Source organism: Antechinus flavipes, chromosome 4, assembly GCF_016432865.1.
Source record: "Antechinus flavipes isolate AdamAnt ecotype Samford, QLD, Australia chromosome 4, AdamAnt_v2, whole genome shotgun sequence".
In the NCBI taxonomy this organism is placed as follows: domain Eukaryota; kingdom Metazoa; phylum Chordata; class Mammalia; order Dasyuromorphia; family Dasyuridae; genus Antechinus; species Antechinus flavipes.
Window position 1 is genome coordinate 285,037,837 of NC_067401.1, and position 14,357 is coordinate 285,052,193.

The 14,357-nt window shown below is 36.4% G+C and overlaps 1 protein-coding gene across 2 annotated transcripts in view; it reads right to left on the bottom strand.

Annotated features, from left to right (window-relative positions):
- Positions 1-2,040: 2,040 nt before the first annotated feature.
- Positions 2,041-14,357, bottom strand: part of SCML4 (Scm polycomb group protein like 4) — a 179,779-nt gene continuing 167,462 nt past the window's right edge. For both annotated transcript variants that reach the window (XM_051997487.1, XM_051997489.1), the window contains 2 exons: positions 11,967-12,112; positions 2,041-4,557 (listed from right to left, as the gene is read on the bottom strand). In XM_051997487.1, the coding sequence (XP_051853447.1) occupies positions 4,432-4,557; positions 11,967-12,112 (272 nt within the window). In that variant the 3' untranslated portion in view covers positions 2,041-4,431. The remainder of the gene's footprint in view (positions 4,558-11,966; positions 12,113-14,357) is intronic.

Here is a 14,357-nt window from a genome sequence, read left to right on the forward strand (position 1 = left end):
CACTCTTCTAGTCCTAAATTCTATGATTTGAGAACCAGAGTGATAATAGTACAGGAGAGTTTTGTAATCAGAGGAATTGAGTTTAAATTTTGTCTCACATACTAGCTATGTGATACTGGGCAAATAGCTATATCTCTGACCCTCATTTTCTTTATAAAACAGGAGGATAGGGCCCTTCCACACTATCATCCTGTGTCTTCAACCTAAACTCAGTATTTCTCTCCAACTCAAGCATCCTTATTTGGTTTTTCTGAGTGATTCATCCATTCTAATTTCCAAATGAAAGGAAAATCATTGGCGTTGCCATTGAAAGGGAGCCCTGGGAGATCCTGTGTTCCTGAAAGGGTTTCTTGGACCTTGTATAACACTCTTTGTCTACAACCTGTGTGTTCCCTGAGGGAGGCCTGCCCTCCAGAATGCACAATGAATGAAGTGTGGCTTGCATGATAGCCTCTCTGAGGGCTGCAGAAGCTGGGTAAGGCAAGAAAGGGCTCCAGATTGGAGCATGTCATGGGCCCAGCAGTGCCCCATACAGCTCAATGAAGCCAGGATAGCTAAGGGGAATCCCTAGGGAACCTCTAGGACAAATTCCTTTGACAACATGGTCTACTAAATAGGTTATTGGATTTGAAATCAGGAAGACCTGGGTTCAAATCCCAGCTCCCACTTAGCTATTGGGCAAATCACAGCCATTCAGCCTGAGATTCATCTTCTATAAAATGAAAGAATAAAATGGGAAATTGTGTACTAAGGACTGGCTGGTTGAAAGCTCTTAAAAGCAATCTGCCTCAGCATGGTAAAGGTTAATCTGTAAGCTGCGTGCTCATTTAAAAGCCAAGTAGCTGGTATTTTGAATGCTATTTCCTAAGTCTGTTGCTGGAAAAACAGAAAAGGGAGGGGAAAACTCACAGACTTTACCTAAAATCTTTATTAAAAAAAAAAAAAAAAGAACATTCACACTTATTAAATATTTAAAATGCCTGAGGCAATAGAAATGTCTCTTGATTCCTTTAAAGTATACCAACAGATTCATGCCATTGTTTCAGAAGTCACGTACACACTCACATGCACATACACATGTACACACACACACACACACACACACACATACCTGTTCTAAATAATGCAACAATATATCTTTATTGGCTACAATCTGAAACAAAGGCTACAGAATGAAATACCAAGTAACCTAATTTGTACAAATGTGAAGCCTCCACACAGGCTCTCATTTGGAAGAGAACGACATCTGTGGTCTGACTCTATAAAAGCTTGTTCAGTAGAAATAGCCTGACATGTTTTACACAGCAGAGCTATTTAGCCGCCTGGTTTGACAAGACTTTTGAGAGGGGGAAAAATTAATTATAATTGCAATCTTGCTACAACAATTTGGCCTTCTGATTGAATTCCAGTGCAAAAATAGGCTGGGAGGAGTTTGTTCTCCAGTTGGTCTCTTATACACTAGGGGCAGCATCCATTTTATTAGCAATGAAAGGCTGGAAAGTCAAACATTAAATATCCTGGCTTAGGTAGTTTTGGGGATCCACGGTAAGCCGGCACCTCTGATTGTATGTGGGATTCCATAGGACAATGTGTTTGATTTTCTTTGAAACTGGAGATAAGCAGAGACATTCTTCTACTGATAAACTAATATGAGTGCTATTTCACAAGAGTTTTGGACTGATTATTATTTTTTGGAAACCAGTTTGCAGGTGTAGGCAGGGGATGGGGAAGGTGAAGAGAAGTCAGGGGAGAGAAGACCTCAAGAGACTGTGGAGGGATATCAGGGGGAATATATATTGAAAGGTATGAAATGAGGTATATGCTTGTGGAAGAGGAATAAAAAAAAATCAGAGTACTATCATCAAGACAATGACACTTATAAGAAACTAGATTGTCTTAGAATTACCCGGCATTTATGTATAGAGTGTTTTTTATATGCACTGAACTGCTTTGACTATGTACAATAGCATTTGAGGGAAATGAATCAATATCATATACAGCAGTAATTATTTAGATTTACCGAACTTGTTGGAGATGAACTCCCTTCCCAAAAAAAGCTTTTATTTTTTGTACCAATCATGGTTAAAAAGATTTTTTCATTTCTAGTAAAACTTAACAATCACTGAGGCAAACAAAATGAGGTCCATTTGTAAAGTCTGAGCTTCAGATCATTTTTTTACAAGTGGAAAACTCAAGACTCTCATTGAAGCAAGTTTCTTAAAAGTTTTTCACCTTCCTTTTCCTTTCCCCATTTTCAAGTCAGTCTTCAGTGAAAAAGCATGTCATGGTATACAATTATTTCAGACATTCACTCATGAAGCCAATTTCTCCAAGGTTCCCTTCATGCATATGGACTTCAGCGTTTTTTCTGGAGTTGAGCATTTTTAATGGTATTCAAAGAAATCTTGCCTCGATTATAGGTAGCCAATTTGCTACTTAGGTTTGTTCTGGCTCTAAAACTCCTAGGAAAACATGAAGTTTGCCATGTTGTAGACTCCTTTACCACTCTGAATACTCTTTGAGAAAGAATATGTTCCATTTAGAAAAGATCAAATCACCTTTCTGAAAGATTCAAGTTTTCTAACTCAATGAGAGAAAACCAAGAGACAGAGAGAGAGAAAAAAGTGTTCAATCTCCTCCTGTCCTATTAAATTATAGACTATATCATTCTTCTGTTGGACACAGCTGTGAAAGTAGTAGAAAATCAATTTTTTGTATGCCTTCATGGTGGGGAGAGAAAACTTATTTGTAAATTGAATCCAACCCTAAACACCATGTCTGTGTATGTGTTAAAAACTAATGAAATTAACCACAGTTACAACTACAGTCCAGCAAGGATATTTCTAGGTCAGTGCTTTCTAGGTCCAGAACTTGGTTCAGAATTTTCATATTTTCCAGTTGACGATATGTGACTCACTCTTTTCTGAGATTTTTTTGTAATAGAATCAAAGAGATCCAAGTAGAAATAGCAACAAAATGGATATTCTACTAAGTTCAGCATGATAAAAAACAAAATATTTCAGTGCGACAAAAATTCTGTTCTTGATACTTGGTTATTTGTCAGCCAGGTTTCAGCTAGTCAGTCAAAAAAATCAATGAGCTAAAATAGAATTTTTTTTAGTTTGTTGGCTAGTCAGTTGGTCATCCAACTCAGATAGAAAGGCATTCAGACAGACTATCAATCATCTAGTCACTCAGTCACTCATTTAGACAGACAGACAAAAAACAGTTACTCAGACAGTCAGTCAACCAGTTAACAACAATTAGGGAGCATGAAACAGAAGGACTCTCTTTTCCTGTTGGTTAGCCACTCAGTTAGACAGATAGGCAGTCAATCAGTTAGCCAGTAATATTGTCAGCCAGTGAGCCAATAATTACTGAACACAAAACAGCACCACTCTGGATTTTGGTTTCTTTGCTTTGTTGCATTCTCTGGTTCTGATTATAGATGAGTTGGTTGGGTTATAGCCAAATGTACAGGTCAGGTGCAGTTCAAGAAAACAGCTATTCCCTCACACCAATATTGTCTAAGAGCAATATTGTGAAGTTAAAAATCTAAAAAGTTCATTAAAAGTCTCCCCTCTAGTGGGACAACAAGGTATTTCATCCACTAAGAAATAAATCCTCTTCTTCTCTTCTCTTCTCTTCTCTTCTCTTCTCTTCTCTTCTCTTCTCTTCTCTTCTCTTCTCTTCTCTTCTCTTCTCTTCTCTTCTCTTCTCTTCTCTTCTCTTCTCTTCTCTTCTCTTCTCTTCTCTTCTCTTCTCTTCTTCTCATTTCTTCTCTCTTTTCCTCTTCTCTTTTGTGCTCTCTCTCTCTCTCTTTTTGGGAAGTAAAAGAATTCAAGTTTTCCACATAGTGCAAGACAAAGAAGTCATTCTCAGAAGTATCTCTGAGAGTTGAACCAAACTGACCAACACTGGAAATGTCCTAAGGTGTTGTATGTAACACTGGGCAGTGCTGCTGTTGGCACTGTTTGGAATGGCAATACTTTGTAATAAACCAGGGATTAATTCCCTCACCCCCAGAGTCTGCCAGGGTTGTCTCTCTTCTTATAGTCTCTTTGTCACTCCCCAAGGTGTCTCAGAGGGCTGATATATGCAGTGTTCTCACTTTGGGGTTATAAAAATAAGGCCTACTTTAAGAAAAGCAATGATATTAGGAACATTAAAAAATTATTAAATTTTTTTTTTTTGCAACTTGTTAACATGAAGCGGCCACTTTAAAAGGCTATACTTGATTTTTTTTTAAACAAAAAAGGTAAAAATGCACAAATGTTGAAAAAAAACCAAAACTAAAGTCTTTGTTTTTAGTTTTTGTTATTTTAAGGGAAAAATTTTGTGGTTGGAGTTGTATGTTGGTAAGGCAGCATATTACCTTAAAGTCTACCCTTTTACTGGTGTCAACATCTGGTTTCTATGCTCTAGAGAATCTCAGAACTTGGACTGCTTGAGTTTATCGATGTGGTAGCAAAGTTTCAGTGCTGGCCCTAGTTTCAAGCCCAGGTACTTCATGATCATGTCACTCTTTAGCAGTAACAATGCATTGCCATCAATTTCCTAGTTGAAAGAGACAGAAAGAAACAGAGGTATAGAAAGAGTCAGAGACAGAGATAGGATATTTGGAAGAGGATAGTTATATACTTGTAAATATTTTTCACATGTACCTTATTTTAATTTTTTAATTTTTTATTTCTTTCTCCCACTGCACCACCTCTTAATTGAATAATAATAATGAAACATGAAAAACAAAACTCTCATAACAAATAAGGATCCAGAAAAATATACATATTGGAGACTTGGAAAATTATGAGTCTCATTTTAAGACAATCCTCTCTCTGACAAGAGATTGGTGACATGTTTCATTTTTCAGTCCTCTGGACTCATGGTTCAACATTGCAATGATAAAGAATATTTTCAAAGATGTTTTCTTTATAAAAGCTGTTATTGTAGATATTGTTCTAATTCTGTTCATTTTACTCTACATCAGTTTATAGAGTTCTCAGTTTTCTCCAAAACTATTTCTTCTATCATTTCCTATTGTATTCTATTACATTCACAAACCATAATTTGTTTAGTCATTTTAAAATAGGTGGACATACTTTTAGTTCTTAATATAGTAAAAAGAGCTTTTATATAAATATATGTATTTATAAAGCTCCTTTTCTCTTTTCAATTATAATAATATAATTATAATTCATAATAATAAAATATATTTATGATTATTTATAAGACACTGAGAGGGACAGATGTATAGGTATAGAAGGTAGGTCTGATAGTAGTATTACTACATCAAAGGATATGAGCAGGTTAATAATTTGGAGGCATTGTTTCAAATTGCTTGGACTTGTGAATTTTAGGGCCAAAGTTGATTTAAAATCACATGAAAGTTTTAAGAAGGTGAGTTGCATTTTCCTTGTCAAATAACTACTTCTACCTTTTCCAAGTTAAATTTGCAGAGAAAATATCAAAAACCAAGAACTATCACTAGAAACAAAGCCTTGTACATTAGAAATTTAAGTTTTTAATTAGTAATAATGATGGTAATAATAATGACTGATTAATTTATTTAGTGCTCTGTAGGATAAAGGTACTTTTAAAGTGCTCTGGTGACTTGAAGAAAAACAAATAAACATACTCAGGATGTGTGGCTTAATTTTCCTCAGGATTGATTTGACCTTTTTTCTTTTTTTCTGAGAAACACTCACACACATGTATATGTATATATATATATATATACATATATATACATATACACACATATATATGTAATATATTTCCCAAATATATTCCATGTTTTTCTGTCTTTCTGCATATATGTATATATGTATGTATTTATATATTATATGTGTAAATTATATTATAATCCATAATTATACACATATTATATACATACACACATATATCACACAAACACACACACACACGGATTTGTTATTCAGTTGTTTCAGTCATGTCTAACTCTTTGTGATCTCATTTGGAGTTTTCTTGGCAAAGATACTAGACTGGTTTACATTTCCTTCTCCAGATTATTTTACAAATGGAGAAACTGAGGCAACAGAGTTTGTGTGTTTGTTGCCCAGGATTACACAGATATTAAGTGTCTGAGGCTGAATTTGAATTCAGATCTTCCCTAACTGGAATCTAGGAGCAGAATCTATCCACTATACCATGTATCTGCCATCTATAGTTATATTGATACCAATGATTATAGTTATATCTGTGTTATGTATATATATGTATATGTATTATGTGTATACATCATGTATGTATATAAGTATATATGTGTATAACAATAGGGTTGCAAATTGTCATTTAAGAATGTGTTTGAGTGTATAGTTGAGTAAATATATACTTAAGAAGTATAAGTGTTAAAGGGGAGACACCTTCATGTTTACCAGTTATTTTAATTTATTTCCTCCATCTTGCCTGGAAAGAGTGTTAGATTTTTAGGTAAGAAGATGTAGGTTTAAATCCTGATAATGGCATTTGTTATCTGTGTAAACTTTAGAAAATTATTTCACTTTTTGGGGCCTCAGTTTCCTCATGGATAAAAGGAGGTCTCTTGAAGTTCTAAATCTATGATCAAGATATTATTTAAAAGTTTAATCTTTACATGTTGTGTATGCACATGTCCTTGTCTCCAGAGTTCTTTTCAATGGAAAGAATACTGGATTTAAAGGAAGAAGGTTTGAGTTTGAATTCCTATTCTGCTTTTTAACCTTTGTTATCCTAGACTAGTTATTTCCTCTTTCTGACATTAGTTTCTTCATGAAAGCATTGACTAACATGATCTCTGAGGTCTAAATCTTATGATCTCTTATGCTTTGTTTACTTTCATGAAATGAGTCAATGCCTTGTTCAGAGTCTCACAACGGGTAGAGAACTAAGAGATAAAGAACTCTTGAACAAGAATTTATTAAGCACCTATTATGTTTCAGGTACTATTCTACATAATGGGAATGCAAAGATAAAAAAGCAAACTCTCTACCCATAAAGAGTTTATATTCTGTTGGCTATTATTCTCTTCTGGTATGTTTCAGGTCATTGCCTATGTCTCCTTGTTGAAGGAACTGGAGAAAACAACATCCCTATTACTCAGCGAGGGCTCAGGAAATTATATCTCAGTTGTATTCTCAAAACCACATTCCCTTACTCCAACCTCTATGTCTCTAGGAATAAGATATGACATCCATCATATCCTAAAATATGCAAACAAAACCAGGTCTGAGGTTTGGCAGCTTCCTTTCCCCATATGCCATTCATTCCCTGGACCTCTTGTGATTTTTTTCCCTAAAATTTTCATCCCTAACTTTAGTTGATTGCCAATGTGGTAATTACTCCCAGCGAGAGGTTTTAGGTGTCTTCTGGTCCTGTCAATAACTATACACAAATTATTCACCTGCATCTTACTAGGGTTTAGCACATGCAATTATAGGGCTACAGTTAATACACTAATCACCAGTGGTACTTGTTTTAATCCCATTTTGCTAAGAAAAGCACAGAACTCTTGGAGATATATTTAATTCATGAGTCTAATTCAACTGGGCTTCTTTAGCCTCTTCTCACCTCAGTTTAGATACCTGTACTGTATATTTCCCAGAACCATAGACTCAACATGGAAAGTAAATGATAAGGACGTCAAGAAGGGGAATGATTACTATTCATTAACTGTGGGAAGAGCAACACGCCTCCTTTTCTCCTTGGATCTAGCCTTGGACAGAATTCTGGAGCCTGTCAAGATTGTCTTTGGCCCTTCCCTCCCTTTAATTGCCCTTCCCCCCCTTGCATCCTTTCTTCTTATATTTTACCAACCTACTAAATCCAGAGTTTCCTACTGGCATAAGCCTTCCTTGGACAAGATTAGATCTTTATCCAGGCTTCTTCAATAAACTTCTCTTTCTCCGCTTTACATTCTCAATGAAAAGAAGACCTCTCCTGTACCCCATTGTCTCTGGACCCTGATATTTGTTAGATAACAGCAAATTAATATGATAAACTGATTTATCCAGTTGTGCTAATGGCTACTAATGTTTTAATGAAGTTCTTTAGCAGTTTTCATGGGATATTCTCACTGTGTGTGTGTGTGTGTGTGTGTGTGTGTGTGTGTGGATTTGTAGGCTTTGATCTTTTGATCTTTTGTCTCTGAGTAATGATTATTAGTTTTGGGGGTTGGTGTTTATGGGTACTTGTCAGTAAAGTTTATTATCTGGTTGTTAGCACCCCAATGTATTCTATCCCAGAGTAGGAGTAAGCAGCAAAGAAAGCTTTAAGATGAGGTTCTATCTACCACAGCATTATATTGTTGGTCTGGCTCCAGTTTCCTTCCTGAAGGAAAGTACCTGAGTTGGTTATTAGGTTCAATAGGAAAAGAGGGAGAGAGAGAGAGCAGCAAGCAGAAAGAAGAGCAAAAGCAAAAGCTCTGGAATTAGGGAATCACATGACATGTGGGGGTGGGGTGGGGAAGTAGACTAGAATGCTGTTTGGCTGGAGTTTAGAATAATTTGGGAGTGGAGCCCTTTGGGGAAAAGTTAGAAAAGTAGGCTGGTGTCAAGTTGTGGAAAGCTTTAAATTCCAGGCAAAAAAATCCAGATTCTATTTAAAAGATTTTTGAGTAGAATAATAACATTGCTGAGTCAATGCATAAGAAAGATTAGTCTAGTAGCAGTATTAAGAATAAATTGGAGATGGACAAAGTGGAGATAAGATAGCCTGTTAGGAGGCTACTGTCAATGTCTAAATGGGAGGTGATAAGGAGCCCTGTACTTGGGCTGTATCAGGAAAAATAAGAGAGAAGAGGACAATGAAAGAGCTGTCATACAACAGAATCTATAAAACTTGGTAACTGATTGAATAGGAGAGGGAGGAAGTGGGACGAAGTTTGAAGTAAGGGAGATGGTTTGAATGATCTCACAAAGTTGATAGTTTATGATCTGTAAAACCAAGTTCTATTCATCAAGAAATTAGGCAGGGATCTTAAATTAAATGCCCACCTAAACCCTTCTTTGATATTTGTTCCTTGGGAATGGAATTTACAGCTTTACCTTACTTTAAATGACCTTAAATGAAAATCTAGATTTCAGAAAAAGATAAATTATAGTATTATATTTCACTTTATAAAAGAACTCCATAGGATTCTTTTGGGGATCATGGACTTGGAGTCCATGGACTCCAAGAAACTTATGGATAGATTTCAGGGGTCCATAAATTCAAATAGGGCAAAAATTACACCATTATTAACTGTAATTCCAAATTAGTAACTGTAATTTGTCATTTCCTCTAATTATTTAAAAACATTCTTAGGTGTACATAGACTTCACTATCTATGGGGTTCAGGGCACAAAGAATAAAAACTACTATTTTTAATAATGGCTTTTTCTCATGCATTTAAAGCATTCTTTGATTCATAAAAGGTTGATGTTTCCTAGAACACAAAGTGATAGTTGTGATTTTACACAAATAATCCTCAAACTTATAAACATAAATAATTATTAACCCTTTCAAAGTAGTCCTCTTCTGAGGATAGACATTTATTCTAATGAAATTGTCATTATTTAGAACATTTTTGGAATTTCTTTTGAGCCAACTGGGGCATATCTTTATGAATATAAAACCTCATTCATTTGTCATTTGACAGGAGATTTGATTTTTTTTTTTGTTACAATCAAAAGTCATTCAAAGGTAAGTAGAAAAAATAAGAAATAAGTAAGTGCAGGGCTAAGTACCCAGCTTCCCAAGGGGATTGCTCCAAAGCAAACAGCACTCAGGGTAGCTAGGGGCACAGTGGATAGAGCACAGGCCCTGAAGTCAGGAGACCCTGAGTTTAAAAGTAGCCTCAGACACTTATTAATGGTTGTGAACCCATCCTCCCTCTTCAAAATAAAAATAAAAATAAAGGGGACAGCTCTTATTTGGATGAGTAAATTCTCGGATATTTGCTTTAAAAACAAAACAAAACATCAGTAGCATTGCTATGTAGTAGACCTGAAATGTATGATATAAAACCCTCCCAGATATTAGACACTGCAGTGATATATATATCTTTGGTCTCAACCAAACTTCTCATGGATATTGTAATGATAGACTGAGAATGGCTGTGTTCTTGGTAGGGAAAGGGATAGAGAAAACAGAGGGACATTGGACAGTAGGGCAAGAATGTGGGGTGATTTTTGTTTTCATTTTCTTTAGAGCCTTTTTGAATGAGAATAGAACCAATAGATAGTACTAATAGTTGCATAAACTTTCATTTTATAAAAAAAACCATGTGAATAAGATTCAGGTGTCAGTAGAGATATTAGCTTTATTTTCCCCTCCCTCCCTCCTTCCTGCTCCTGCCACCCCAGACATCAATGCAATGCCAATGTGACTATTTTGTCAAGTAATCCAGGCTACCCAGTCATGCCATTATGGTGTTCCTTAAAGTTTTGGGGTATGTAGTAAGGAAGCTTTCCTTGCCAATAGCAACTATAGAACAAATGGTAGAGGTGGGCTTGTCACAAGCATTCTTGCTTCTTCTAATTCTCTACCTAAGGAATTTATTGGAATAAGATGTTTCCAGAGATTGAGTAAAAACAAATAATGCATTTTACTAGGAGATGACATAGCAAGTTAATAAGATAGTTTAGTGTGAATCCAGCCCCTGGCTTTGGCAAATCTCAGGGAATTTTAAAAACTGTGTTTCATTTGTTTTGGTTAAGCCTGAGAATTCAATTTCATTCTCTTTCTGGGTAATACAAAGTAGACAAGTGGTTTTTTTTTTTTGTTTTGTTTTTTTGTTTTTTGTTTTGTTTTGTTTTGGTTTTTTGCGGTGTCTACTGCGTTGTAGTGTTCTCCTGGCCCAACAAGAGAAGAAGTCTCTCTTTTGTAGTGGCTACTATCTGATTTAATCCTGGCCTTTAGTCCTGTAGAAATAAAAATAATTTTTCTTATCTAAACAGGACACAGGACACTAAAAGAGTTGTGTTTGTGTGTGTGTGTGTGTGTGTGTTGTGTGTGTGCACTCACATGCATGTTGGGGAGGCAGTGAGGTTCTGTTCATTGGTCTACCTTAACAAGTCAGTGCCATCTATATGTTTATCTCAGCCCCCCCACCCCAAACCCCTTATCCCATTCCTCAGGGCCCACAACATCTGCATATATGTTTTTTGAAGAGCTCCATGTGAGGTCCAAGTCAATCTTTAATCTGAGGTCAGTGATCGTGACTCATTATCATGAGCAATAACTCATACATAAGACCACCAAGTGCTCAGAGACCAGTAGTGTTAAACAGTAACACAAATTTCAAATGCCAGTAAACTCTCACCTTCCATGCATGGTCTATGGGAATGTTGAGATCTGAGCCTTAAGAATTTCTTTGATTCTTTTTGTGAGAGTGGGTCCTAGTGTAGGGGGCAGGAAGGGTCATATTTTCTAGGAAAGATCCTAACTGGGTATCCCCTATAAATTCCTTTTGATTAATAAGTACTCAAATTAGCAATATACTGTACAGACCAGCTACTACTTCATTTTGAGGGGAAATAATGTAATCCTACCCTGGCCTACCTGGTAAATGTCAAAACCAGATAATATGTGGAACAAGTGAAATGCTATTTCTGAAGCAGATATAAGAGAATTGGTTGTAGGATCTTAAATCTAGAGCTAGAAAGGACCTTAGTGCAGCTCTCTCATTTCATAACTGGGGAAACTGAGGCCTGAAGAGGTTTGTGATTTCTCCAAAATAATGCTGATATTAAGCACCAGAAGCAAGATTTGAATTGTAGTCCTCTGAAAAAAACCTTCATTCTCTTTCTGGGTAATGGAGAGTAGGCAAGTGTTCTTTTTGCTGCATCTCAAGTATTTCACTTTGATAGAAGGGAGTGAGATATATTCATTTGGTCCACCTGAACAAGTCCATGTCATCTGTAAGTTTGTCTTAGCCCTCCCACTCCCACCCCTTATCCCATTCCCCAGGGCCCACAATATCTGCATACGTGTTTTCTGAAGAGCTCCACATGAGGTCCTAAGGCCTGGGGATCAGCATCTTTCACAAACCAGACTACATCTTCCACAGTCCAGGTGGAGGGATTCTTGCTGGCTGGTCGGGCGGCATCTTGTCCATCTGGAGAAGGACTTGAAGCTAAGTGGAGATGAGCAAATAGAGGAAAAGCACAAAGTGCTGTTAGAAAATGGTCCAGGATCTATCACTCAGGGACACTGGTGGCTATTCTCTGGTTTAAACCTGGGTTTTAGATTTGGAGAAAGGGAAACAAATTTCTTAACTAAGCAAGTACAGGAAACCAAGAAGTAGGTGTGTGTGTGTGTGTGTGTGTGTGTGTGTGTGTGTGTGTGTATGTTGGGATCTAGTGTCACCGGATCTGAATTCAAATACTACCTCTGACACTTATCTGTATAGTCTTAGGGTCCCTAAGAATCAGTTTCCTTTTCTGTAAAATGAGATTGGACTAGAAGTTCTCTAAATTCCTTTCCAATCTTGAGTATACAACTCTAAAATCCTATCTGGAGACCAAATTTTCTCTTCTCTGTAGGGAGAAATGAAAAAACAGGAACTGAAAAATTACTTTTCTATACCAACTGATGTCCATGGTGCTTAAAAAAACCTTTCTGCTCAACTATTTTTCAGTCACATCTAATTCTTTGGGACTTCATTTGTTTTTTGTTTGTTTGTTTGTTTGTTTTTTGACAGAGATACTTGAGTGTTTCTCCATTTCCTTAATAGTTCGTTTTTACACTGACATAGAGTCAAATTGACTTCCCCAGGGTCACACAGCTAGTCAAGTGTCTGAAGCCAGATTTGAACTCAGGAAAATGAGTTTTCCTGACTCCAGGCTGGGCACTCTATTCACCACCAGCTAGCTGTCCTTTTTTGTTCAGTATCCTTTAATCCTAGTTTCTTCATGAGCTAAAACCCCTTAATGAACATTCTACTTGTTAATCTGCTAAAAAGTGCTAAGATAAACACTGAAAATGTGATTTTTTTAATAGTGTGAGAGCAGGTTGATTTAAAAATCACTTCCACCCACACTAGTTTTAAATCAAAGCAATAATGATACTGCAGAATAGAGATACATTTATGTCTTCATTCTTGGTCTCTGCAGAAGGATGAATCTTCAACACCATATTGATGTAACCTCCTCACATGGGATTTATTATCCTGCCTGGGGAAGTAGAGAGTCCATCTTAACATCACACGAAATCAAAACCAAAACTAAAATCAAAGCCTTCCTTTGCCAATGACTCATATTGACTCAATCCTCTTGAGTCCTATCATTACCACTTGGTTTACAATGAATAAGTCTACCAGTTCTAAGGACACAGTTGGTGTAAAGAGCTAGAGCTGGCATGGGATGAGGGGAGGGTGAGAACAAAGGCACATGGAGAATTTCCACAAGTAATACTGCTGAAGATAGGAGTAGGGAATTTAAAAGTGACTCTCCAGGGATCTCCAGGAATCTCTAAAGAAGCATAATCAAATCTCAAAAAAACTCTCTTGAACTGTACTACATGGGCTCTTGATATCATTTAAACATATAAGCGACCTCAGAGAATATATAGTTAAACTCCTTTCACAGATGGGGAAATTGAACTCAGTTCAAATTTTCTCCCTATCTTTACATCCTAGAACCCTTAATTTCCTTTAAGGCTAGCCCAAATACCATGTTCTACAAGATATCTTTCTTGATCCCCCTAGTTGCTGATGCCTTTTTCTCCTCCTCACTCAAATAACATTATATTTTTATCTAGCATGTTCCAAAAGTTTCATTGCAATTTTGAGTTTTTATGTCTAATGTTTTGTATATATTTTGTCTTTTACAATGGTATAGAAGGCCAAGTAAGGTAGAGACTATTTTATTTTTGTCTTCATTTCCCCAGGACTTGGACAAGTCACTTCTCAATGCTTTGAGCATTTCTCTAAGGTTATAAATTGCAGAAAAGGTCCCGAGTTAAACTGATAAAGGAAGCTTCTTCACTGGACCTAGTCCCTATTCCCCATCTCCAGTGTCTATCATAGTGCCTTACAAGAAAGTAGGCACTTAATACTTCCTGGGTGGTATAGTGGATCTAGTGATTAATTTGGAAGAAGAAAAAGCTGAATTTGTGTCCAACTGGGTGACTGTGGGCAAGCCTCCTGGCTTGGTTTCTTCAGCTATAAAATGGAGATTAATAATAGCCCCTATCTGTTTAAGATTGTTGTATTGGTCATATGAGTGCCTTACACCCACAAAAGTATTGTATCAATGCAGTGATTACTATTAATATAAATGTTTATTGACTAACTGTTTGAGGGAGAGATGAAGTATCTTGCCCATGATTAGAAGCTGTTTAGTGGTAATACCAAAGCTAAATTCCATGTCTCTCAACTC